The sequence below is a fragment of the Onychostoma macrolepis genome, chromosome 15 (assembly GCF_012432095.1).
Source record: "Onychostoma macrolepis isolate SWU-2019 chromosome 15, ASM1243209v1, whole genome shotgun sequence".
NCBI lineage: Eukaryota > Metazoa > Chordata > Actinopteri > Cypriniformes > Cyprinidae > Onychostoma > Onychostoma macrolepis.
In genome coordinates, this window is record NC_081169.1 from 10,959,002 (window position 1) to 10,985,759 (window position 26,758).

Sequence of the window (26,758 nt, forward strand, 5' to 3'; positions counted from 1 at the left end):
AATCTAGGTTACTCGTGGTGCTAGAAAACAGGACATTAAGGAAGTGATTTACAAGCATTTGGTTGAATGTGGAGTTTTGTCTGGTGTTGCAGTTCAGGTGTCAGCTTCCATAGGGGAGGGGGCAGAGGAACTCAAAAACTTGGAGTCAACAAGCATAGATCACACCAACATTCCTTGTCCCAGTAATCCTTTGCTGGTGATCAGAAAGAGACAGAATTGGAGTTAAGCAGGCAGCAATATCAGAGTCAACTGTTGCATGTGCGCACAGTTGAGCTTGAAACCCAGCAAGTGGTCAGACTCAAGGAGCTGGAGCTGGAGCTGGAGCTAAAAGCTTAACAACCTGTTTACTCCTCAGCTGCTTATGCACCCAGCATGAGTGTGCCTGTATCATCAACCATAAATGCTTCCACTCTGAGCCGTACTCCTGCACCACAATGTGCTTTACAAGTAAGTGACCCTGAATTTGATATCAGTACACAATTCCGCTGTATTGTGAGAGTGAGGTTGAGAGAGTTAATATTGTTGGAAGAATTTAAGAATTGTTTATCCGAGAAAATCTACTTGAATGATTTCTTTAATGATATTTTCTCTCCCGAGCCGGTATCTCTGGACACAGCCGCTGAATGTGCTTTTGAGCCATTAATTTCTGACGGTGTCATGTCATTTAGCGAGGCAGACTTGGAAACAAAATGTGTTCATATCCTCCATGATATGGGCGCCGCTCAATCCTATATTTTATAGGGTGTTGCCATTTTCGGAACAGTCAAGCTGCGGTTCCAGTGTGCTAGTGACCTCACTGTAGTTGAAGTTCCTTTGCACAATGTCCATTTGCGTTCTGGAATTGTTTCAGGAAATGTTAAACTGGCAGTTCCGGCTCAATTACCTTTTTGAAGGTGTAGCGCTCATTCTAGGAAATGATCTGGCAGGTGACAAAGTTTTCTGTTTACCTGAAGTGATAGATGTTCCTGATGCCCACTATGAAGATGTGTTACAGGAAGAGTTTCCTAATGCATTTGGCACATGTTTAATGCCACAAGCTCAAGCTCATAACCACTGTAGATCTGCCAAAAACAATTCTGCTGAGACAGAGGGGAAAGTTGATTCAGTTGAGTTAAGGCAAAATCTTGAGTGAAATTTTGCTTTGTTTCTTAGTAGACACAATAGGAGTGATGACATATACAGTATATATAAATATATAATAAGAAGTCTTACTTCAGAACCAAACTATGCAAAATTTTGCTTTGAGTCACAGGAATGAATTACAATTTCAATTATGTTCAAATAGAAACCAGTTATTATTATTGTTATTAGTTATTAATTATTAGTTATAACTATCATATAAAGAGCTTAGCTTGTGGGCGCGATCAGAGATAACACTAGTTATGGGAAAGACTGGACATCGCATTGGTTTCATACTGATTACTTTATCAGAGAATATTTGTTTTCGATAAAACTTACATTGCATTTAAAAGTAGATGCTTCAAGTTTTCTATAGATATATTTCTCATGTCTGTGTGTCAAGTATTCACTGAGTTTTTGTGACGTGTATCAAACAGATATTCATGGAGACCAAGAGGCTGAAAGTGCACCCTGTTTATTTTCTTTATTTTAGAAAAGCACCCAGTTTTGTTGATATTGTGACAGTACACGAATAAAAGTAGACCCTTTACAGATTTGAATGATGAATTGCTCTTATCTGTATGATCAAAAATGACAGAGTAATTTAAGTTCTTTTTGGCGTTATCAGGAAAAACTGCCACAAAACGCGTAGATGCGTTTGTCGACCCCAGAGTGTTAATGTGCACTTCCTAATGTTGATTTGCCATTTGGAAAAAAACATGTTAATTGAGGCACAATGTGCCGATCAAACTCTGTCACTGTGTTGCAGCTGCTGAAAGCCTACTTTTTTGAAGATGGCATTCTTATGTATAAGTGGTCTCCAGGTGATGTCACGGATGACCGGGGCACCGTTTTTTAAGTTGTTGTTCCAAAACCCTTCCGAGAACAAGTTTTGAGTATGGCACATAACCATGAACTAACCCCCTGCCTAGGAACTGATTAGCAACACACCTGCTTCCTTTTAGCAGGACTATTTAAGTTGGACACTCCCACACACACTGTTGAGTCTTGTTTAGCTGCTAACAGACATTTCTAATTGTTTTTCCTTGTTTCATTGCCTTACCTGTGTTTTATGACTTTGGACTGTTTCCTTGTGTTGTGATCGTTTGCTGCCTGCCCTGATCTTCACCTACTAATTGGATTACCCTTTTGTCATGTTTTAAATATTATCGTTTGCTGGTTTTTGACCCTGCCTGTTTTGACTACACTCTTCAATAAAGCTTGCATTCAGATCCCTTACTCCATCGTCACGCCGACCTTAACCAATTATCTGTTGAAACATTTATTTTGGCCTTTGATGTAATCTGACGTTGCTATATTCTGTAAATCTTGTCATGCGTGCCAATTATCTGGCAAGCCCAATCAAGTTGGCCCCATTTAAGCCGATACTAGTGATCTGAGCATATTTTGATTGATTGTGTTGTGCTATTACCCAAAACTAAATCTGGAAATTCCTGCTTGTTAACGTTGATCTGTGCATTGACCAGGTATCCTGAAGTGTATATATGACACGTTTTAACATTGAGACTAAGACTCCTGTTGTTACTACTGCCCCCGTAATTGTATCACTCTCAGAATATTCAGCAGAAATTGATGGTTTGAATATTAATAGTGCCACATTCACTTCTGCTCGGTTGCCCAATTCAGAAACTCTGTCAAACTTTTCAACAAAATTGTCTCACCTGTTCAAGATGTGACTTCCCTACCACTACACGTGCTAACACATGATATTGATGTTGGTTCACCCATTAAACAAAGTGCTTTTAAGTAAATTCACTTAAAGTCCTTATGAAATCAAAACCTACTTTATTTATTTAGTGCATATTGCAAGTCTTGAGGTGAACAATTAATCCATGTAAGTTGACCACTGAAAAAAATTTTTAATCAAAATCTGAACATTTGCTTCCATTCCAGAATGGCATTCCTTCTCCGATTACGTTAGTTTGACAACTTAACAGAACATCCTTAACCATGCCCCTCCAACCATTAGGTTGCTATGAGTGAGAGACAGAGAGGAGGAGCACTAAAATAAAACCCCACCCTCTATTCAATATTCCATTTCAGTTAGAAATACGTCACTACACTGAAATAAAGTCGGCAGCAACTTCTGGTTCTTGCGGACTTTAAGAGAGAATTGATGAGGCGAGAAACTCAACATAACTTAGCAGTTCCTAGTTCCATTCCATGTCCACGTTCACCATGTATTCTTGTCTCCAAGCTGGACAGTACTTCAAGGTTCTTTACAAATTACAGAAATGTTAATGTATTAACTAAGGCTGATTCCTTTCCAATGTTGCCCATGGAAGATTGTGTGGGTAATGCCAAATTTGTGACAAAACTTGATCTGCTAAAAGGTTATTGGCAGGTGCCGCTCACAGAGTGAGCATTCGAAATCTTTGCCTTTGCCTTTTGGGTTTCGAAATGCTAAAGCTACCTTTCAGTGATTAATGTCTATTGTGTTATCTAACATGTCTAATAGTGAAGTTTATTTAGATGATTATGCTAACACTTGGGAAGACCATCTTAAAACATTAGATGAAGTGTTCAATTGTCTTAGAGATTACCTTGAATTTAGCAAATTCGGTTGTGCTAGTCACATACATACACAAAGCCCTCTAAACTCAAAGATTCAGGCTATCCTTGATTTTCCAGACCCTAAGACTAGAAGAGAGCTCCATCAGTTTCTCAGAATGACGACTTATTGATTTTTTTGTAACAATTTTTCTGATGTTGCTAGCCCTCTCACGGGATTACTTCATAAAGTTTCTTTCAAGGAGATTTCTGAGTGTCAATCCACTTTTGAAGCTCTGAAAACTCTGCTCTGTAGTGCCCCTGTACTCTTTGGAAAACATTTAGGAAAACTGTTCCTGTTAGAATTTGATGCCAGTGGTACTGGTGTCGGTGCTGTTTTACTGTAGACTGGCGAAGATGGTTTGAATCATTCAATCACATCTTTTTGAAAAAGTTCCTCAAACTTCAACTGAATTACAGTATTATAGAGAAAGAGGCTCTCTTTTTATTGTTAAAGAGTCATGCCAGAGAGATATTTTGAGCATAGAGAAACTGTGTGGTTGTTATTGTAAACCTAACTCTCCAGTTTATCTAATCATTGCCGTTTGACTATAACTTGGATTCTGATTCTGATTTGTGTTCGCCACAAGACTTTGTAAACACCTTTGTAAATATTCTTGTAAATGAACTTGACCAAATGAAGGGATGGATGGGGTTTGATGCCAATTTATTTGTATAAATCTTAAACACAAAAAGTTTGAAGCATGGACTGAAACATTTGAAGCAAGTTTGAAGCATTTGATGAAATTGTTCATTGGCATCTTGCAACTGAGTGTGATATGCACTAGATACTTGATGTTTATTTTTTTTATTACTTTGGCAAGCACTTTAGACATGAAATTAGTTCCTTGATCAGACTGAATATATTTCGGCACTCCAAAAGTGGTGCAGAATTTGATGATCACTTTAACAATCGTATGAGCTTTAAGTGAACGCAGTGGTATCGCTTCAGGATTCCTGGACGACAACATGCATCAACGTTAGTTAGTAAAGGGTTAGTTCACAGAAAAATGAAAATTCTGTCATTATTACTCACCCTCATGTCGTTCCAAACCCATAAGACTTTCATTCAGTTTCGGAACACAAGATATTTTTGATGAAATACGAGAACTCTCAGAATAAAGTCATTATTTTTGTTTTCCTTGCGCACAAAAAGTATTCTTGTAGCTTCATAAAATTACAGTTAAACCACTTTTGTCACATACCCTTTTTTTATCGATGTCCTTACAACGTTTCTGTGCCTGGACCGTGCAAGATAATTGACACGCATGATAAGATTTACAGAATTTATCAACATCATATTTCATCGTTTTTATCAGATTTATTTTCACTTTCTTTACGGTTAAGGGAGTTAAGGAAGTTATGCTGTATTTTCTTTTCTTTCTTTTTGTTTGAAGTAAGTTAGTTTCTAAAAGAAGTTTGTTTTGTTAATTGTTTTGGACTTGTCTGCCAATGAAGATAATCCCGATCAAGGAAAATAAAGTTTTGTTTTGTTTTGTTTTTTTCATTTGGAATCTCTCTGGTGTTGAGACTCTGTTCTTTCTTTCTGTTGCCGCTGACCCCTAGAGGTCATAACAGTACACCTTATGTTTCAAATGGACCATTGACTAATGTCCCTAATGTTGGCAGAAGCTGACATTAAAGCACCCACCCACTTATCTCTGATCAGACCATTCAAGATCACTTGTGACACTGTTCAAAACAGGGTTCAGGAGTTACTGTTCATCTAAACTCTGCAGCTATGGACTCAAGAACAATGTTTGTCTTATTATGGATGTTGCTGTCGTCCACCTCCACTGGAATCAAACTAGATGAAATGGTTATGTTGATGTTGTCATTGCAATCAGTTCAAAAGTACCACAGGATGACACGCTTGTTGATAAAATCAAGGTGAATATATATATATAACTATGTTTAATGAATTGTGTGTGCATTAATGGCTTTTGTGAAATTGTATATTTTTTTCCCAGTTAAAAAAAAAAAATAGAAAAATATATTTCAAATTTCATTAACAGTATTTGTGAATGAGCAAATTAAAGTATAATTACATTTTTAAAAATACATACACATTTTGAGTTCATTTCATCTTTTCAACTTCATTCTGACAGGACATGGTCACTGAAGGGTCGCTTTATCTTTATGAAGCATTGGATAAAAAGTCTATTTTAAAGAAGCTACAATACTAGTCCCACCTCAATGGAATAGTAAGCATTATACCAAAGCAAGAACAGAGTTTTTTGAAAAGGTATACAGATAATTATGCCATTTTATATTATTTGTCAAATATTGTTTGATCATTTCAATCATATTTGGTATTGCTGACACAATTTCTATGTCAAACACAGGCCAAAATAATAATTGATAATCCTAATCCAGCATACGGCGATGAACCCTACACTAATCAGTATGAAGAATGTGGAGTCGAGGGTCAGTACATTCATTTAACCCCAGACTACCTCCGAGACAACACACTCATTAATCTATACGGGGCAAAAGGTGAACATCTTTTGTTGTCCTTCAACATTTATTCAGGTAATTCAGTACTTTGTTTGTTTTCTTAGCAAGAATGTTTGTTTGTTTGCAGGAAGGGTTTTGGTGCATGAATGGGCTCATCTGAGATGGGGCGTTTATGATGAATACAGTGAAGAAAAGCCATTCTACTACTCTAATGGAAACATTGAAGCTACAAGGTTATAAACCTTCAACAAAAAGAAAGCATTTGATTAAAATCTCATTGGAAATGATCTCAACCACTGATTTCCTGCTTATCTTTAGGTGTAGCAAAGATATTAAAGGTCAGCTTTCTGATGTTACTACTGGATCTCCATGCCGCAATGATCCACGAACCTCACTACCGACTAAGGGTTGCAAGTTTTTTCCTAACAGATATCAAAACACACACAGTTCCATAATGTTCCTACCTAGCCTGGATTCTGTAAGTATAGATTTTACATGTTCCACAAATGCAAAATTAAATTTTGATAATTCACAGTCTGTTATATACAATATATAGAACATATAAGAATCATTCAAAAATTGTTCTAATCATTCAAAATATTTGGCTTCAGGTAAGAACATTTTGTCGTGAAAATGAGCACAATTATGAAGCCCCAAACCTGCAGAATAAAAAATGTGGCAAAGCAACATGGACTGTAATATTTGAGGATTCTGTGGATAAAGACGCACTTCGTTCTTTAAAACCGCTGAAGTCTTCTCCACCAGCACCAACTTTCAAAGTTGTGCAGCGAATGCATCGGGTCGTTTGTCTTGTACTCGATGTCTCAGGAAGTATGCAAGTATGTAAAAACATTAACTAAACTTTAAAATAAAAATGCTTAATAACTTTCAGTGCTCTGATATGAGATTAATCATTTTGAAACCCAAGGAAACATAAAATTGATATCACATGCATGTTTACTATTTTATTATTATTGCACCCATTTTCTAGGGCTCTAGAATTCTTCGACTGCAACAGGCTGCCACACATTTCCTGCAGAATATCATTGAGGATCAATCCAGTGTTGGAATGGTAACCTTTAGCACTGATGCTTCTACTCTGAGTTCCTTGACTCGTATTGACAGTGACACCACAAGAGAACGTCTCGTCGCTTTGTTGCCAAAAACAGCAAGTGGATCAACAAACATGTGTAAAGGCCTCAATCAAGGCTTAGAGGTGCTGTATTATTTGTACAAGTATACTTTTTTTTTTTTTATGTTTACAATATAATGATGTGTGAAATATATGCTGTTTGTTATGTCAATGTTCTCTATGTCTTAAAAACTTAAAGGTACTTAAAAAGGACAACGGGGATGTGTTAGGAGATGAAATCATTTTTCTGACAGATGGTGAAGCCACAGATAACCTTAATAGTTGTGTTCTGAATGCAATTAATAGTGGCGCTATTATACACACAATTGCTTTGGGTAATAAAGCAGATAAAGCACTGAGGGAAATGGCGGACAAAACTGGTAAGTAGCCAAACAGTCACAAACAGATTAACAGTGTCCCAAAAAAGTACTGTAAATTTATGTTGCAATTTAAATTTCATTCATTGAATTTCATTACTTTAGACTGGTGGTTTTCAAACTGTGGGATGCGCAAAGTGTAAGAATGGTGGTGTGTTCATGGCATAAGAAATATGAAAATTTAAGTTATGAAATTCAGTTAACACGTCCGATGGTGGACATTACGTACTTGCATATTTCTGACATGACGCACAAGCGTTTCGCAAATCCTCATGAGCTACACGGCACGCAAAAATAAATATAGCCTACAGTGTGACCCACATAGTTTGATTCACCAATAAACGACTCTGAACCCCCGGTTTGAATCAGTGTGATGAATCAAAATCAAACAGACTGAACTGCAAGTCCATTTTGGTTGGTCTCTGACTTCTAGATCGATCTTAGCATGAAAAAGTTTGGAACTAATAAACATCAAAGCAAGTGGCAAAGTTGCAAACAAATTATGCAAGAACAAATTATCTCAGAACTATTTGTAGGCCTATTAATACACTGTAAAAAGTGATAAGTTGACTTAACTTTAAAAAAAAAAATTGAGGAAACCCAAGTAAATAATCATTTTAAAAAATAAGTTGTGAATTGTCAAGTTCACTTAACTTTCCTCAGTTTTTTTAAGTTAAGTCAACTTATCACTTTTTACAGTGTACATTTTAAATAACTGATGCCTTTTTTTCGTATTATTTTTATAAATAGCACTGATATTTTGGTAAAATCATACAAAATTCATACATTCATCAAATTCATCCATTTCATAAGGCTTCGGTGTCCAAATCCTACTTTTGCAGCAAATGTATCTGAGTAAATCATTATATTCAGAGCCTGTTTATTATCCAATGCAAATTTCTCATATGTTCTGTGTTGAAAATAGGGGAAATTTATCACAGCCAGTGATGACATTCTCTCTAATCAGCTACTGAATGGATTTTCCACACTAACTGTACCGACAGGAGATCAAACAAAAGACCCAGTTCAGGTCTGACAAGTAATCGCTCACTGCCCAAGATAAATTACCTCAAGACTTGGCTATTATGTATATTCTAATATTTATTTTTATCACCCCTTTAGATAGACAGTGTGGGAGCAAAAACATCTGATTGGTTCAATGGGACAGTATCAGTAGATCAGACTATTGGTACTAAAACCAGCTTTACAATAACCTATGAAACAACTGTACCTAAAATTTACATACAGTCACCGAGTGGCTCAGTCTACAATCAAATGCAGATGCGTCATGATGAATCAACAAAAACAGTGTCTTTAAAAGTTCCAGGAACTGCACAGGTATGACAACTTGTACAAGACTTCATTGACTTTCCTAAATTATTTTACTTATTTTAAATTACTTTTCATGAATTATTCATTTAATAATACTATTATGTGTTTGATAGCATGGGGACTGGAAGTACAATATCCAAAGTCCAACACTTCAGTCTGTGACCGTAACAGCAACGAGTCAAGCGGCACGAGCTGATGTTCCTCCTATCATTGTCAAAGCCCACATGAACCAGAAGTTCAGTGACGGCACTAAACCCATGATAGTGTTTGCCGTGGTTACTCAGAATTACAAGCCTGTCATAAATGCTGAAGTGTGGGCTACACTGGAGCCAGAGTCTGGGCCTCCACAAATATTACAACTCCTGGACAATGGAGCAGGTAAATGACCCATAATTCTTGTTTATAATATGCACGCCACCTCAGATTTACACTACATAGTTAGAAGTGCTCAAATAAATCCAGTATTATTTTACAGGAGCTGATGCTTTCAAAGATGATGGCGTCTATTCCAGATATTTCACAAAGATGAAAATGGGAGAAGCAGCTTGAAAGTAAGAGCAAAGAATCAAAATGGACAAGCCAGATTTACTCTCCAAAAAAGGGGCGGTGCTCCATACGTATCTGGATATGTGGTAAACGGTAACTATAAGACTCTGAAAGCAAACAACTCAAACATTTTCTTAACCAGTTTCTGCATATGTATTCAGGTGGTTCCTCTAATTTCAGGTGTGGTCGAGCCGAACCCTTCAAAACCTCCAGTTCCAGCAGAATCACTTGTAATCGGAAGCTTCACCAGAATAGCCACCGGAGAGAGTTTTGAGGTTGTTCTTAAAAGCACAACTCCACCAAATTTCCCTCCTAACAGAATCACAGATCTGATTGCTGAGATCCAGGAGGACACTGTGCTTCTCAACTGGACAGCTCCTGGTGAGGACCTCGACCAAGGGACAGGTAACGCATACAATTAATACAAAATAGAAGTTATTTCAAAACTAGATCACAAAATAATGTCATAGGTCTTACAAGGTATTCCTTTTGTTTAAGCTAAATCCTACAAGATCGTGTGGAGCTTTGACCTTAAAATGCTTCGATTCAACTTCACCAATGCTCATGAAGTCAACATATCTGGCATTTCACCTCAGGAGTCTGGATCAGTTGAACAACATTCATTCAATCTCAATATCACAATTCAAAATGGCACCACACTCTTCTTTGCAGTTCAGTCTGAGGACAAAGAACATGTAAAATCTGAAATCTCCAACATTGCTCAAGCTTCAAAGATCATCCCTCTTCCAAAACCCAGAGAAGTGTTAGACATAGACCTGAATTTGATGTTTATTGCAATTTCTGTTTGTTTGGCCACTGTGGTGATTATGGGCATTATTGCGATAACAACATGGGTGTTGAAACGAAGTAAACCTTCTTAGACCACAACCAACATTAACATCTGATACAAAGGAAATCTTTACATTACAAATTTACTTTACTGAGTTGTCTTTATTTGTACACATTATGCTTTGCAAAAATATAAAATGCAAAATACAGTTTGGTAAAAACATTTGTTTATATTGGAATTATTTGTGTGTGTGCATGTGTCTGTTTTTGCCTTAGCTGTTGTTATGTGCACTGGTAATTAATAAATAAATAAATAAAAGCTTGTATAACCTGATTAAAACATTATAAAGTACAAATTACAACCATATTTACTCAAATCTGTGCAGTCTCCCATGATGAAATAACTGAATGGGTGAATGTATGAATGAATAATATGAATAAATAAACAAATAGTTTTATCCTATTACTCAGTAGATAACTTGCATGAGAAATAGATATATAAAAGAGACAAGACATCATTAGCATAGTTGTACACTGCAAAAAAAAAAAAAGATTTCTTTGAAGATGTAAATAAAACCAAGATTATTGGAATACATTTTACAAGAAAATGCAATTTCACATTTAATTCAGTGTTATTTGATGTTTATAACTGTTTGTAAAATTTCCTAGCAATTTCTGAGTGAAAATTGTTTTACATTTTATACAGTCTATACATATTAATATTTTGTTATAATAAAATATATATATATATATATATATATATATATAAAATCAAATTTATATTTTATTTATTCTTTAAACTAGAATGGGATGATTCTGCCCTGTCATGAAAGCATACTTTTGCCATATTATTATAACATATTAGTTTTAAGACATTTACCCATTCTCATCTGTTTTTGAACTCTTTTTTTTTTCAACCACAAAGAAGAGTTTCACCATCTTCCCCTTGACTAGCCATGTCTGATGTCGTTGAGAGTTGCTCAATAAATTTCGTAAGATCCTGTGAGTTACACTAGTAAAACCACGTATAATGTGATGCAGATATAAACATATACTGTACATATGTTTAAGGATATGGGTTTGTAGGAAATTCCCTGCATGTCTTTATGGATGGGCTGACTCTGGCATTTTGTGAAATCATATGGCTCATTTGGGTTCAGTCATGGCATTCTATATGAGGCCTTTATGGCATCATTAGAACTCATTATGATCATTCACTTTCTGCCTGAGATTATAATTACATTATATGACAACTATTCTATCATGTTTAGTTAGATGATGGGGCAATAATCTTGTACAAGGAAAATCATGGTCTAAATGAGAGAATGAAACTAGTGTGAAATGACTTTATGACTAGATTTTCAGCCATAAAGCTATTAGACACAATAAACCCCACAGTTAGGAGTATAAAACAAGTTGTGCAATGAAAACATGATGAGGACAATGTGCACCATATGCATAATACTGAAAAAGGACAGCATAAACAACTAGGCTTTTATGCTATAAGCTTCAAATGTTATGAATACATTAATCTTATTTTTATCATGTATTATTTTAAAATGTAACAGTGGCTTTTAGGGCATTGTTCAAAGCTCAAATACAAGTTGTACTGTAATTTGCAAACGTATTGCCAAGATACAGCCTTATTCAATAACAATAAACATGAAAAAATCTCATCAGCCTGCCCCATCTGGAGTTTCATGACAGAACTTTGTCAAACATTGGCTGCACCTGCTGGGTTTGTATGTACTTTGCAATTTATTGAAAGATTTGTTTTTTTTAAGCTTTTGAATATTACAATGCAGGAGACGTTTGTGTTGGTTTATAAACTGCAATATTACACCACATTCTACTTAATGTGAACTCATGCCTGATCATGTTGAGTCATAATTACTCAATGTTTAAGAAACTTTGCAACGGTGAAAAACTGATAAGGACCTATCAATTGCCACATTTCATAACTTTTTCAAGTACACTTTTTTGTGTGCTAATCACCAAAGAAAGAAAGAAAGAAAGTATGCATTAAACTGGGATGCCAGAAATAAAGCAAACAAGCACAACATTCAGAATATGATCCTATAAATCTATGAGCTTATGAATTTAACATTTAGGCCTGGTTTCACAGACAGGGCTTAGACTAAGCCAGGATTAAGCCATAGTTCAATTAGGACATTTAAGTAATTTTTATTAACATGCCTTAGAAAAAAGATTACTGGTGTGCATCTTGAGACAAAACAAAGGCACTGTTATATTTTAAGATCAGTCAGTGCAAGTTTATTTCAGTTGAAACAGCTCAGAATTACATTTTAGTCTGGGACTAGTCTCAAGCCTTGTCTGTGAAACCGGGGGATAAAGTCTTATTTTACAGACAAGAAAACCAAAGAATGCTGGAAGATAATGCAGCACATTGTTAATTGTATTTAATCAGTATGACACAAACTGAAACAAGCAATTGTTCACTCAATTTATAAAACCTGTTTAACGAGACAATCTTCATTAACATCAGGTCAATTTTATGAATTTATGAATAAATTTCCCCAACAACACATTTAAAAAGTAACCAATTAAAGACAGGTGTAAAATTAAGTGGAAGAGACAGTATAACACAATATTATATAAATTAGTGTTCTATTGTCAAAGTTCTAGAATTCTTCTGACTTGCACTTATTGCAAGGCAAAACGACTAAATGAATTGCCGACTTAAGTCGGTAGGCCTTTTTTCTTTCTTCATTTTTCACTCAACTTCATGCTTAGCCCTCAGAGAACTGCCTGAAGAGGAACTCTGATCTTTTTTCACTGAAATTCGGCACAAAATGAATCTGCAGGATTTCAGAGAAGCCCTCAGACAAACCGGGTGCCACAAACTTTTTCCTATAGAGAACAAGAAAGACAGTCAGAAACCAATGAGCTTGTGTGAGTTAGCCAAAAAAGATGGTGATTTCCCTGCAAAATTATCTGGTTCAATAGAAAAAAACTGGCTTGCCACTGTTGACTCACTTGTAGCTGTGAATCACCATGTCATTGACATGAACATGCTTGATGGCAGAAGGAACCATCTCACGAAACTAAAACCAGCAAAAAAAAACAGATCAGATCAGATCAATCATTAACTGTGTATTTTGGTGTTAAATTTAGTCCAGAATACAGATTTTCCATAGGAAAAAGTGTTTGATGCCTTACACTTTTTTTTCATGGTAACATTATATAGAATTTCATATTTAATGTACATATTGCATACTGAAAAATAACTGCAGTGAAGACCCAAATACCCTGTTGTTATGCTTTGCTTGTTCCAGACTCGCTGTGAAGGGAACTCCAGCACTTTGACTGACATCTATATATCTGTGGAGAAAATCATTGACGGTGCTGTTTTAGTCGAAAAGACAAAGATACTTTTTTTGGAAACAGAGGTAGGCACCTTTTTCTAGACTCGGGGTCAGGGTTAGTGTTGTCCACTGCAACGCTTCGCCCTTCCTTTAGAGCGCGTTCACAGGCTGTAACACACTGCTGCCAGGAGCCAAGTATGTCCTGGATTTCATGTGCACGGACAGTTAAAACAAATCATTATACACATTTAGATGTTTTCCTTCAAATCTTCTAAACCAGATACACTTAATATCTGATCTTGGAGATCTACTTCTCGTGTCTGGGTTCTTGGTTGTGGTAGTTAACTCAACTCACCCTGTTCACATACGTGTAGCCCTTTGGAATGATGTGTGTCTGGAAGAACGTTGATTTGCCCGCTGCAAAATTAAAAAGAGGATTATGTCATAAAAAAAAAAAAATTGTCACCCGGAAGGAAAAAAACAAACACTGAAAAAATGCTTACATCCCGGAAATCCCACTGCTACAATGACTTCCTGCTTGGTGGATGTGAGGGAGGCATCTGGAGGATCGTAAAGATGTCTTTTAGAATCTAATTTCCTCTGGACAAGGAGATAAAAACACAACAAATTATTACAGATGCTTGGTGCAATATTGTTCAAAAGTCTGAGGTTTCTAAGAGTTTTTTTTTTTTTTTAAAAGAAGTCTCACCAAGTCTGCATTTATTCAATCAAAAATACAATAAAAACAGTAATACGGTTAGTAATAACCGTTTTCTAATTTATATTTTAAAAGTAATTTACTCCTGTGATGCAAAACTGAATTTTCAGCATCATTACTCCAGTCATCAGTGTCACAAATTCTAATATGCTGATTTATTGCACAAGAAACATTTTTTATAAATAAATCAATACCGAAAACTGCTGTGTTGCTTCATATTTTTGTGCAGACCATGATGTTTTTAGGATTTCTTGTTGAATAGAAAGTTCAAAAGTATACATCAATATACATTTTTTGCAACATTATACTGTATGTCTTTACTGCTATTTTATTTTAATGCATCTTTGTTGAATAAAAGTATCAATTTCTTAAACAAAAGAGCCCAAACTTTGACCTCAAACTGTAAAAGGAAATGTAAAGGTATAAAACATGTAAACATGTAAAGAAAAAAAAAAAAAAAAAATGTTTACAGGATCAAATTCTGGCAAGCTGAACTGAGCGGGTTTCCAGCCCAAGAAATATTCCTCTGGTGTGTGAAACTGAAGACCAATGTTGAGGGCAAACTGGAGAGAGAAGAAACATATAGAGAAAAACAGCAGATGAAAAATATATATGTATTTTGTCAAAAGCCTGGAAAACATCCCATTTTTGTTATACTAAAACAGAGCAAGAAAGCAAGAAATGGAGCTGTTTTGCCCCCTTGTGGTCAAAACAGAGTAAAGATATTGCACGTGATTCACATAAATACAAATGAATATAAAATCACTAACTCTTACTGACAGTAAATCATTCTGTATAATGTGTAATGAAGACTGCAGATAATTTCTTTACCAGTCTGTCACTACAGGAGAAGTCTTTCTTCTTTTTTCCTGGTGCCCAGTTAGCAGGACGTCCTGCTGCATCTGCACACAAGAGAAAACCCTGACTGAGCATAGAAATCTGGCATGTTATGGGGTCATTTTGCACCATATGCTGTAAATGACAAATAATAAAATTATTTTAAAACAAGGTTTTTGACTACATATTATTTTAATATGCATATATATATATATATATATATATATATATAGTTAAACTTTTATTGTCAACAGAACATTAAATGTACTGTTATATTAATATAATTCATATATAATCATCAAATTCCTTTATATTTTGTTTGAAGATTCAGTGCTAGTCAATAGATTATGAATCTTTGGGGGAAAAAAATAAATAAATAAAAATAACAATAAAAAGCTGCCAAAATAATACTTTTTAGTATCAATAATTTTACATCAAATCTCAAATGTCTCAAGAATGCTAATCACAACCACTTGAAAGAATTTGACTGAGCTCACCTCCTACATAGAAGCTCTGTGACACATCTACAGCCACTCCTCCATTCGCCTGCAAAAACACGACAATGCCTTTATATACACAGGATACTCTAACCAAACCTGCTGCTTGCTGTACATAATGTAAAACAAATCATACAACTCAATTATGCAATTCTGCTTAACTCCTTTAATAAATAAATCCTACCCATGACCACAAGAGTGATTCACCTTCTCACACAGATGTTCCCACATCCCCATAACAGGCTTCCTGTATATACCAGGGGCTGTGGAAGCAAATACCTGAAAAAAGACAATATATTCACATTCGTAAATATTTAAGTTTGAGGAATTTTATCTACACAAAATTACACAGCCGTTGGGGTCAGTAAAATGTATTTTTGGAAAGAAATAATACTTTTGTTCAGCAAGAATGCATTAAATTAATCAAAAGACACAGTAAAGACATTTTTATTGTTACAAAAAAATCTATTTCAAATAAATGCTGTTCCTTTTAATTTTCTATTAACAAAAAAATGGTTTCCACCAAAAATTATACCGTTTTTTTTTTTAGCAGAATATTAGAATGATTTCTGAAGGATCATGTGACACTGAAAACTGGAGTAATGATGCTCAAAATTCAGCTTTACATCACAGAAACAAGTTACATTTTAAAATATATTCAAATAGAAAAGTTATTTTACATTATAATAAACACAACCTTGGTAAGCATAAAAGACTTCCTTCAAAAACATTTTAAAAAATCTTACAGACCCCAGATTTATAAACGGTTCTGTATGTAAAATAGTCAACGTGTCATTCACCTGGATGGGCAACTGCAGTGTCTGTAGAATATCCTCAACTTTTGACTTGAACACCTCCGGTCTGAGTTTACCTCTAGAAATACCCATCTGGTTGGTGAAAAACACCACCTAAAAAGAAACAAATATGATGAAGATGCTTGTGCAACAATAGCAAAAACAACTAAACATTTATTAATGCTGCAACTTAAGTAACAGTGGATAAAGAAGCACCTTGTATCCTTTCTTCAAAAGACTGGCCAGTCTTGGCTGAATCTCTGGGAAGAGAATCCTAAACAAAAGTAAAAAAAATAAATAAAAAAAATTCACATGAGACACAACAAACAGCTGCAGCGTATAGCAAGTTCTTCAACAAGACTCACCTCCAGTCATCTGGACTTGTTGGAAATACTTTCCCAGACTTTGTAGTGATAATGCAGCCATCAATGTCAAACCCTGCAATCTGAATCAGACATTAAATGATAAAACATCATAGACGTGTAAAGGCTGTACTGATTAAACACAAAAAATATGCAGTTCATGTAAGAAAGTTCATGTCTTACTTTGGAGCAATCTGGAACCCCTGCCGCAGTGAACAGCAGAAGGCTGCCGATTTGCTGCCAGTGACTTTGAGAGCAAGTGGAAGATGGAGCAGTGGCTTTGACTGATGGGGAGTCTAGCTTGTTATCACTCTCTTTCTGTGCAAGTGCTTGTAACTGCTTAAGCTTTTCCTCAGCTGCAATGTCCTCATCTTCTTCATCACAATCACCATCACGCCCTCGCTTCATGGGAGGAACGTCATCCTCTGGGCTGTGAGGTCGTTTTGTCGCCTAAGAGTCAAGCACTGTTATTTTAGTATTAGTTTTTTAATACACATTTTTATTTAGCTTTAATTTATATTTCAGTAATTTTTATATTTCAACCTACATGTAGATTATTTCAGTTTGTTGCCAAGGCAATATTTCTAATGTAAAAGTTTAAGTTTTTCACCAAATATTCAGATTTGATTTTCTTTCAATTAAAAAATAATAATTACACAATGGTCATATATATACTCTGTTTTGTACTGTTTTATCCAATGTTTCTTGCCTTTTACATAAACAGTGTTCATTTCTTCAAAACACATATAAAAACTGTTGTGTTCCTAAAGCACAAATGCAATTATATTGTTAAGCACTTCCACAAAAAATAAATAACTGCAGCAATACACCCATAAAACAACACCTACAAAGACTCAGAATGAGAAAACGCATTACTGTCATTCCTTTGTGGAACAGAAATGCCATGTGGCAACATTTATATTTTCTTTTGTAAAACTTTGTTATATAAATTTGATCTATTATCATCAAACTCTGCTTAACTTATAAAAAAACGGAGCCAAAAATGTTGATGTCAAAGAAATGTGTTTACAAGTTCAATTTGGAAGGGTGACCTAACAAAAAAAAAACAAATGTAAATCATGTGGCTTAAACAGCAAATTATTGATTGGTTCCGATTAACAGAATGCTCAGAAGAACAGCATTAACTTAAAATAGAAATCTTTTGTAATTTTTGGAAATCTCTTTACTGTTGCTTTTAATAAACTGAATGTGTTCTTGCCGAATAAATGTATTATTAGCCCCAAACTTCTGAACACTAGTGTAAAATTGTTTTAAATATTTTCCCAAACAGTTCCACTTGTCTAGATCTTGATACCTTTTTAGGGGATTTAGAAAAATAATCCTGGATGCTCCTTTTGGGGCCTGGCTCATCATTTGAGCTTTTCTGTCTGTCTCTGCTTTCATTTGCAGCTTTTCCTTTCTTCTGAGGAGAGGAAGACTTTTCATTTGAATTTCCAACAAATTCCACAGTAAATGGGTGGGACTGATTGACCAGGTACAGTGTGCAACCAGTTGTCAAACATCCAGCCTCGCCACGTCCCAAACACTGACTGTCCAGGGAAGAAGGGTTGGGCCCAAGCTGTGGAAACATTGGATGGTTTGTACTCACTTATGCTTTTGTATATTTAAGTATTAGAAAATGCTTTCAAAACATTGGTGTTAATAAAATTGACTCTCTCTGTAAACTGTAACATACATAGTTGTTGTTGTTGTTGTTGTTTTGTTTTACCTGTGTAACCAGAACTTCCTGTTTGGCATAATTGGCCACGAGTTTGACTGTCAAGAAAATACGCACTTCCGTTATTCTTTATGAACAGAAACAAACGCGACACGTACAACTTTTGCATTACTAGGATGGGTGTGATGTGATCTAAAAACCAACCCTGATGCCTTGAGCACTTCTTGTCTGTAATTCTGGTTTCAGGTCCTCGACCTAACATTAAAGCTCGACCATCTGCCAGCTCCACCCGAGCTCCATTCACACTTACTAGTGTGCACTGCATCTCCATTCACAGACGACAACAGCTGGACTGCAGGAGGAGAACTTACAGTAAGAAATATAGTACAATTCAGATTCAAACAGCCTGACTAAATGCTAAGTTACCATGCTTCCGTACATTTGCTATATATCTAATGAGCTAATTATGAGCAAATAACTGACCTGTAACTCATTAGCTCTGTGCGTTAGCTTAGTTTCAACACGTTCTTTATTGTTTCTTTTATAAAGACAATGAACTCAGTCGGACTTTGAAACCGGAGGGCTCATAATATAGACTCAAACTATCTCTACAACCTTCGCAGTCTGCGTATATCTGCAGACTCCATCGAAATTATATTTCCGTCAAACTACAATGATTTTAATAAAAACGCAATACACAATTCAAACAGCGCTTACCACTTGTCTAAAACTTTACATTAACGTCTTGAGGTTCAATTTTTGTACACGCTTTTCTGGTCCGACACGTAAATATCTCCGATGTGGGACAGCGACATCCATTGTTTGGTTCCCACATTGGAAGTCACCCTCGTCGTCATTTGTTACTAGGTTACTGTAGTTTCTGCCATGCCACAGTTACTGCACTTATTAATTTACTACCGTTAAACTGTCATCTTAATAAGTCACAACCAGCGGAAAACTACATGCATAAATACATACAGACAGATAGAAACTTTAAGCTTTGCCTTTGAAAAAAAGGCTTTCAAAACTTTGTGTAGGCCTAGTCCCTGAAAATCAGTATAAAGTGTTCAGACAAAAGAATTGTGTGTCTATTCAGTTTTTGTTTATGTCTGTTAGATGACACATCTTCAGTTTACATAAGTATTATCATGCGATAGGATATCCTGCTAATAATTATGTCTTGGTAAACATAGTTTATTTACTCTGCATAATGCAGTTCCAACAGTTTAGTTAAAATTGGCATATGTTTTTGTCTTAAAGCTACGGAGCCCTGCACATGACATCCAGAAGAAAAAAATAGATATGGGCCATTCCACCGAATGGGTGCCATTTGCTTCCAAACCTCTTCAAAAAACAACAACAACAACAACAACAACAAAAAATAATAATTTCTATTGTTTTTAAAGACTGAATCTAGTAATAGGCTACACATATTTAACTATTCAAAATCTGCATTGGTACATCTCAGGTAACTTTATTTAATTTTTTACACAATTTTTAAGTGGAAGATGGATGCATTTTTCTCAGTCCTGTTACCAAAACACAAATGTCTTTTAAAAAGCATGTTTAAAAATGTCAACAAATTCCTTCATTTCCCCCTCAGGCCGGTGTTTATTTTAAAGAAATTGTTGGTTTCATGGTAAAAAAAAAAAAAAAAAAGATAATTTTTATCATTAAAAAAAATCACTATTTATCTACACAAGGTGTATTTTTCTTAAGTACACAAACCCATTTTTTTCATTTTAAAGGCAACTCAAACCTCAAGCTTGTCAATTTTCTATGATGCAATTTATTAAACAATGGGATAAATTATGGACCAAACTTAATTTAAAAAAAAAGTGGTTTAACTATTTTTTAAAAGAAAAAACTATTTAGTAACAGGAATTAAATGGGTAACAGGAATGAGTATCCATTATATGACTACACATGTGAGGTATTATTGACTAGTGAGCTGACCTCAATGCTAAAAAAAAAAGAAAAAAAGGCCAAATCATGTCTCTCTTTAGGGGTAGAGGATGGGTTATAAAATAAGATAAAAATAAAAAATATTACATTAAAATGTATAATAAAAATAATAAACTTAACAAATAATATATTTTCAGTTTTTCTGTACATTTTGTTTTCTTATAGCGCAGCTCACACTCAAACGCCATTCCATATATGAGTCTAATACATAATTGCCACAGGACAGAAATTTCCAAGTACATTTTCTGTCATACTAAATGTAATATAAAACGCAGGAATAACCATAGGTTTTCTCTGGGCAAAAGCATTGTCTCAGTGTGGATAGAAGGCCAAAACGTTGAGAAAAAGATACATATTCAAATTTATCTAGATTAATATGGATGTAGCCTAATATTTACATGAATAAATCTGATGACACTACTCATTCCTGTTACTTTTACTCAGTTACTATATATAAGTATAGGATATATGAGTAACAGGACTGAAAGTAACAGGATTGAGATTTTAGGATAAAATTAGCAAATACATATAATCTAGCCACATGGAGTGCATGCTAATATTATGAGAATACTCTGCAAATATAGTGATTCACCAAAGATTTGTATTTTTAAAATAAACAAGTAACATCTAAGAAATAATTTAGGTAACAGGACAGTATATTTATAATGACGCTACCAGCCACCGTTACAATATCATCAAATATACAGAAAAGAAAATAAGACCACATGCTTTCGATCATTTCATTGCCTTCAGAAGATCCAGATGTTGCAATATTATGTTGAAAATGTGTTTTTTAGAGGGGGGAATGTGTTAGGGTAACAGGACTGAGTGAAAACCTGGGGACACAACTAAAATGTGCATTTTATCCAAAATATTATAAATATATTTTGAAATAAATGTATTTAAAGCACAGTTGGGATATGGAGGTCCACAAAATTGCAAAATAAAAATGATTTCTGAAGGATTTTAAATATTATATTTCATGTTAAAATGTAGCTTTAGACAATGGGGACATGTACAAATGCTATATTTTCAGTGTTTTAGGTAGTTTTTAATACTTTTTAAATAATTTATTTTAAATTTGCAGTTAGCATAATGTGCAGGACACTTTGCTTAGTAATAAAATGTATTTTATAGTTTTTCATATGTTGGCCATGAATCAAGATTACATTCCCACAAGTTCATGGAACTTCATTCCCATTGTTTTAGTTAACCATGGCCATTTTGCACTAATTCATTCCTCTGACTGGACAGATTCATAGTTTAAAGCTAAAAGAGTCTTTGTCTATCACACAATATGCAGTTTTGTGTGAAATAAAACTACAATTACACAAACAATGATTACTGCTGACTGGTTCCCACTATTGAGAGCTGGCATTGACTCCTCTAGACTTTAAATCAGGGCAAAAGTTATGCACTGTATTCCAGGCTTTAAATAAAGTGAGAACACAATTAGTCATGGCAACAAATTCTTAATTTGCAGCCAAAGTATTTTTCTTCCCCACACATTGTGTGTGCAAGGCTTCGTACCAAGCTACATCTCACAAATTGCTTTTGTTTATGGATAACAATCACTGGATATTCACACATAGTCGAGCATGTTTACCTCAAAAAGTCTGTACTAAAAAGAGATCTAAACAGCTTTAAAAATGTCAGATACTGTAGAGGGAGTGGTTGATGGTGGTTTCTGGATGAACAAACAAAATGAAAAAGGTGTATTTATAGGCGTGCTCGTTGGGTGTGCTCCTAATAGGGAAGCTATAGACATAGCCACAAACACATTCGCACAGTAGTTACACATACCTACGTGAGAAAGTCATCTGAACGGTTTTGTATCTCAAGATGAAAGTGAGTATGTAATGATTGTTGTATTTAGAATAAAGTAGAAATTATGAGACACCAAGTTTCAATTGTGAGATATGAATTTGCAATTTTTACATATGTAGTCATAAATGGGAAAGAATAAGGTTGAAATTGTGATTTGAATCATTTCAGATTTTTGTATAATATGTTAAGAAATGTAATTCATGAAATGTAATTCACATTCAGCTACTGAATGTTAATTTATAAACATGTAATTTTAAACTCTTTACAGTTGCAAAATTACATGTTTATAAATTTATGCAACTTGATTTTTTTCTCTCTTTTTCTGTCTTTGTGTAGGACTGAAAACCAGTCGGTATCAATTTACTTCACAAGCTCTGGTTGAACAAACCCAGTGCTTTTGCCCTGTAAAACTGACTGTACATTGAGAGTGATTGTTTTGAATCAACTTGCTAAACAGAGCTAATCCACCATGGCACGTGAACAGGACTACTCCACTATCATGTATGGGCTGCAGGAGCTTGATTTTGAAAGGAAAGCAGTGCCCAGTGATCTTGTACTAATAGGTGAACATGCCTTTCCACTTGCCATGAATCCAAGAGGCCAGGTGCTGATGGCTGCATCTCATTACGGTCAGGGACGTGTGGTGGTGTTGGGACATGAGCAATACCTAACATGCTTCCCTGACCTTATAGAGAATGCTCTTATGTGGCTCATGCCATGTACCGGTGATGCTGGCATTATAGGGATTCAGAAGAGTTTACGTTCAGTAGCTGAAAACTTGAACTACTGCCCTATCAAGACAGAGCTAGGAGACTTTCGGAATGGATTAGCTATATATATCACAGATGCTTACAGTGTTGAGAACTATGCAAAGGATCTGATCGCTTTCATCAAAGCTGGGGGTGGCTTAATCATTGCTGGCCAGGCCTGGAGTTGGGCTGCAGCCCACCCGCAAGAAAACACTATAAGGAACTTCCCAGGAAACAAGGTGTGCAGTGTTGCAGGAATTTACTTCTCGGAACACCAAGGAGAAGTTGGCATTGTTCCTGTTCCAAGAAACATCCCTTCTAGTTGGCTTGCTGTATCGTAAGTTCAGCAGACATTCTTACTTTTTACCCATTCTTTCAGAAACATACATTTCACCAATTGTTTTCAATTGTTAATTTTCAGTATAGGCAAGGACTTTAAAGATGATCTACATTTCCTGCTAGAAGGTGTGTCTGAGTTTGATGTCCAAGGTGGAGCAATAGCATCTGAGGTGATGGTGCACGGACCATTAGCATTTCCCATTGCAGTCACTCCAGCTGAAAAAGCATTCATTGCTGGTGCCTATTATGGGCAAGGTCGAGTAATCGTGGTATCACATGAAGGCTACATGGGCCGGGACTCTCTGTCCACTTTCCTGATCAACGCTATCAAGTGGCTTGACGAGGGCCGCAAGGGTGTTATTGGGATCCTACCCAGCCTAAAGGCAGCCCACACAGTACTGAGCAAATCTGGTTTAGATTGCCAGTTGACTGGTTTCAGAGAAGATCTAAGCGTCTACGTTTGCACTTCATACAGTGATGCTCAGTGTGCAGAGATCCAAGAATTTGTTGCTGAAGGCGGAGGTCTTATGATTGGGGGTCATGCCTGGTATTGGGCCCAGACCCACTGTGGCTGCAATGTGATGACTGATTATCCAGGAAATCGCATTCTTAATAAGATGGGATTGTGTCTCTTGGGCAGCACCTTGGGTGGAGGGTTATACAAAGCCCCAGAAGTTGAGCATTGTTGTAAAGAGGGGTACCACTTTCGTAGTATGCTGCATCGGTTTGCTGAACATGTAAGCCTGGGGCAAGAATTGAATAATCAAGAACAGAGCTGTTTGAAACAGCTGGGCACCGACTGTGCCAGTTACCTTCGCATGCAATCCCATGACAGCGCCGCCTATACCTCAATGGTAGCACTTCTTAGTGACTTAGTGAAGAAAGTGGGTGTTCCACAAGTGTGTAGTAATTGCCCTGTTCAAAGTGCCAAAGACCACCTGATGCTCCACGTTGGGTCTGAGGTATACAAGGTGTCACCTGATCCTGACACCCTTCTTCCATACATCATTAAGGACAGACCTAACTTGCCAACTCTGTCTAATGCAAGAGTTCGGATCAGTGCCAACACTGGAGGTACGAAAGTTTTACCACCAAATATTATTTCTTGTTTAAGTTTCAAAATACTTGAACACTATAAAATAAGAATGCAATTATTTGTTTCAGCTTGTGAAGAATGGATAAGCACAGGGTTATATCTTTCTCCTGGTATGAAGACTTACATAGCAGTACCTCCAGAGATCGTTGGGAAAAATTGGCAGGTGATGAATCAAGTCTATACATGCATCCAATCAAGGAATAGTTGCTGCATATAGTATACTTGTCATGATAGATACAACTTTATTTATCATAGGCTTCGAGAGCATGTTATTAACATGAGGGAATTACACTTTATGCAGGTGCAGCTTGGTTGCCAAACAGATAATATTGGTGGAGCAAACGTTCTGAAACGGGCTCCTGTGGTCCATGAGCGATTCCCTTTGGACACAGAGATGGTCCAAGTCTGCAATCTATGGGGAGGGCTCATCTACTTAATAGCACCTCCTCAAAGCAAAGTGGATGGGGTGGAATTTGTCGTGCAGGTCTCAGTACAGGCTCCATACTTCAAGTCTGGTAAGAATTCTGAATGAGCATCACAGTGAGGGTTCTATTCAGAACATTTAAAATTTTATGGTAAAACTTTTCAACACCAACTTGTTTCGTCCCTTAGGAGAGACCAGTGTAGATGACTGGGTAAACAGGATCCGTCAGGCACCCGCCCCCTGGGCAGAGCTTGAGTTTGAGAACATCATCATAACACTAGAATCAGAATATATAAGGAATCTGGACCGCCCTGACGAGGTGGCTAAACTTTGGGACACCATAATGAGAAGCATAGCTGACCTGGCAGCAAAGCCTGCCAAGTTCCCCCGCAAGGAGCGGTTTGTTGCAGATGTTCAGATCTCTCACGGTTGGTGGTACTATTAAATATTCTCAGTATCTTTCTTAGAATAAAGAAACATCACTATTACAACAGAATCATGCTATTAATGTTAACTACACTCACACTGTCCTGGTGATAACACTGTTCCCCCTTTTAACCTTGCAGGTTTCATGCATGCTGGATATCCCATCATGATGCACTCCACCTCTGCCCCAGCTCTAGTAAATGTACAGGAAGCCTTTAAAAGTGGGATTTGGGGATCCATTCATGAGCTGGGTCATAACCAGCAGCGTGGAGTTTGGGAGTTTCCTCCACACACCACTGAGTGTACTTGCAACCTCTGGTCAGTGTACGTACATGAGGAAGTGCTGGGTTTGAATAGGTCAAATGCTCATCCAGCCATGACTCTAGAAAACCGTCAGGCTCGTACCAAGATGTATTGCAGTGGCGGGAAGGATTTAAAAAGCTGGAGTATGTGGACAGCACTCGAGACATACATGCAGGTGCGAACAGACTGCATATAATTTAATAGATTATTTAATCAATTATTATAATTTACTTTTTTTCCCAAAGTAAATAAAAAATATAAATTTGTAATAAAAAAAGCTTATGTGGTATGAACAAATAAAAACATTATACTTGTTTATATAATTAGTATAATAAATATAATTACATAAATATAAAAGTATATATCTATTACACCTATTTTTTTCTCTCATCTTCCATCATCAATTTTAATTTTTTTTTTCCAGCTTCAGGAAAAATTTGGCTGGGACGCTTTCAAGAAAGTTTTTACTGCCTACCATGATATGAATGGAGTGCCAAAAGACAATGCAGGGAAGATGAATCTATATGCTGAGACCTTCTCCAAGGTGGTCAACCTGAATCTTTGCCCTTTCTTCAAAGAGTGGGGTTGGCCTATCCAGCCCAGCACACAAGATAAAATCTCTCATCTACCTGAATGGAGTGACCATCCTATGGTCCAGTATGCATAAGAACATCTCAGATTGCTTTTCAAATATACAGCTAATGGGTAAGATTAAGTATAAAAATTATATATGCTTACCTGAAATATCATGGAAATTAACGTTCCTCATTTTATTTAACAAGTACATAGATGGGCAATTGATTCACGTCAGTGTGAAGCATAGAAAGTGGCTTTCATTTTAAATATTCAGAGCACTTGCTGTTAACTTAAAGTGGCTATAGGCTAGTGGGCTAAGGTTAAATAAAATAAGAATGTGCATGTAAAAAGCACGCATTTTACGTGCAAGAAATATACTTTTCATAAATACTAAAAACTGCATAAATTATGTACTGCAATTAACAGTATGGCGTGGTATTTTGTATTGGTGTATCTCCCTTTCTTATCCAAGAGAATAAATCATATATATTATTTTAAAAGACTCTGAATGGTGCATA

The 26,758-nt window shown here is 35.9% G+C and overlaps 2 protein-coding genes and 1 pseudogene across 3 annotated transcripts; 2 read left to right on the plus strand and 1 right to left on the minus strand.

Annotated features, from left to right (window-relative positions):
• Nucleotides 1-5,416: 5,416 nt before the first annotated feature.
• Nucleotides 5,417-10,546, plus strand: LOC131520440 (calcium-activated chloride channel regulator 4A-like; annotated as a pseudogene).
• A 1,310-nt stretch (nt 10,547-11,856) lies between these two features.
• On the minus strand, nt 11,857-18,880 carry pnkp (polynucleotide kinase 3'-phosphatase). Its single transcript, XM_058744919.1, has 17 exons — nt 18,740-18,880; nt 18,587-18,633; nt 18,173-18,436; nt 17,041-17,307; nt 16,861-16,940; nt 16,712-16,769; nt 16,502-16,609; nt 15,909-15,980; nt 15,702-15,750; nt 15,199-15,269; nt 14,838-14,930; nt 14,153-14,249; nt 14,005-14,066; nt 13,742-13,851; nt 13,593-13,665; nt 13,321-13,388; nt 11,857-13,194 (listed from the first exon to the last, which is right to left on the minus strand). The coding sequence occupies exons 1-17, from the start codon at nt 18,864-18,866 to the stop codon at nt 13,074-13,076; spliced, it is 1,767 nt and encodes a 588-aa protein (XP_058600902.1). The 5' UTR covers nt 18,867-18,880; the 3' UTR covers nt 11,857-13,073.
• zgc:162193 (TRPM8 channel-associated factor homolog) lies at nt 18,782-26,736 on the plus strand. Of its 2 annotated transcripts, XM_058744918.1 has the most exons (9): nt 18,784-18,907; nt 19,796-20,003; nt 22,664-23,413; nt 23,498-24,489; nt 24,580-24,674; nt 24,813-25,026; nt 25,124-25,363; nt 25,502-25,839; nt 26,089-26,736. In XM_058744918.1, exons 3-9 carry the CDS (start codon nt 22,797-22,799, stop codon nt 26,329-26,331), a joined length of 2,739 nt encoding a protein of 912 aa, XP_058600901.1. In that variant the 5' UTR covers nt 18,784-18,907; nt 19,796-20,003; nt 22,664-22,796; the 3' UTR covers nt 26,332-26,736. The 2 variants fall into 2 exon arrangements, with proteins under 2 accessions (XP_058600900.1, XP_058600901.1); XM_058744917.1 differs by lacking the exon at nt 19,796-20,003 and having other exon boundaries at nt 18,782-18,907; nt 26,089-26,735.
• The last annotated feature ends 22 nt before the right edge of the window (nt 26,737-26,758 follow it).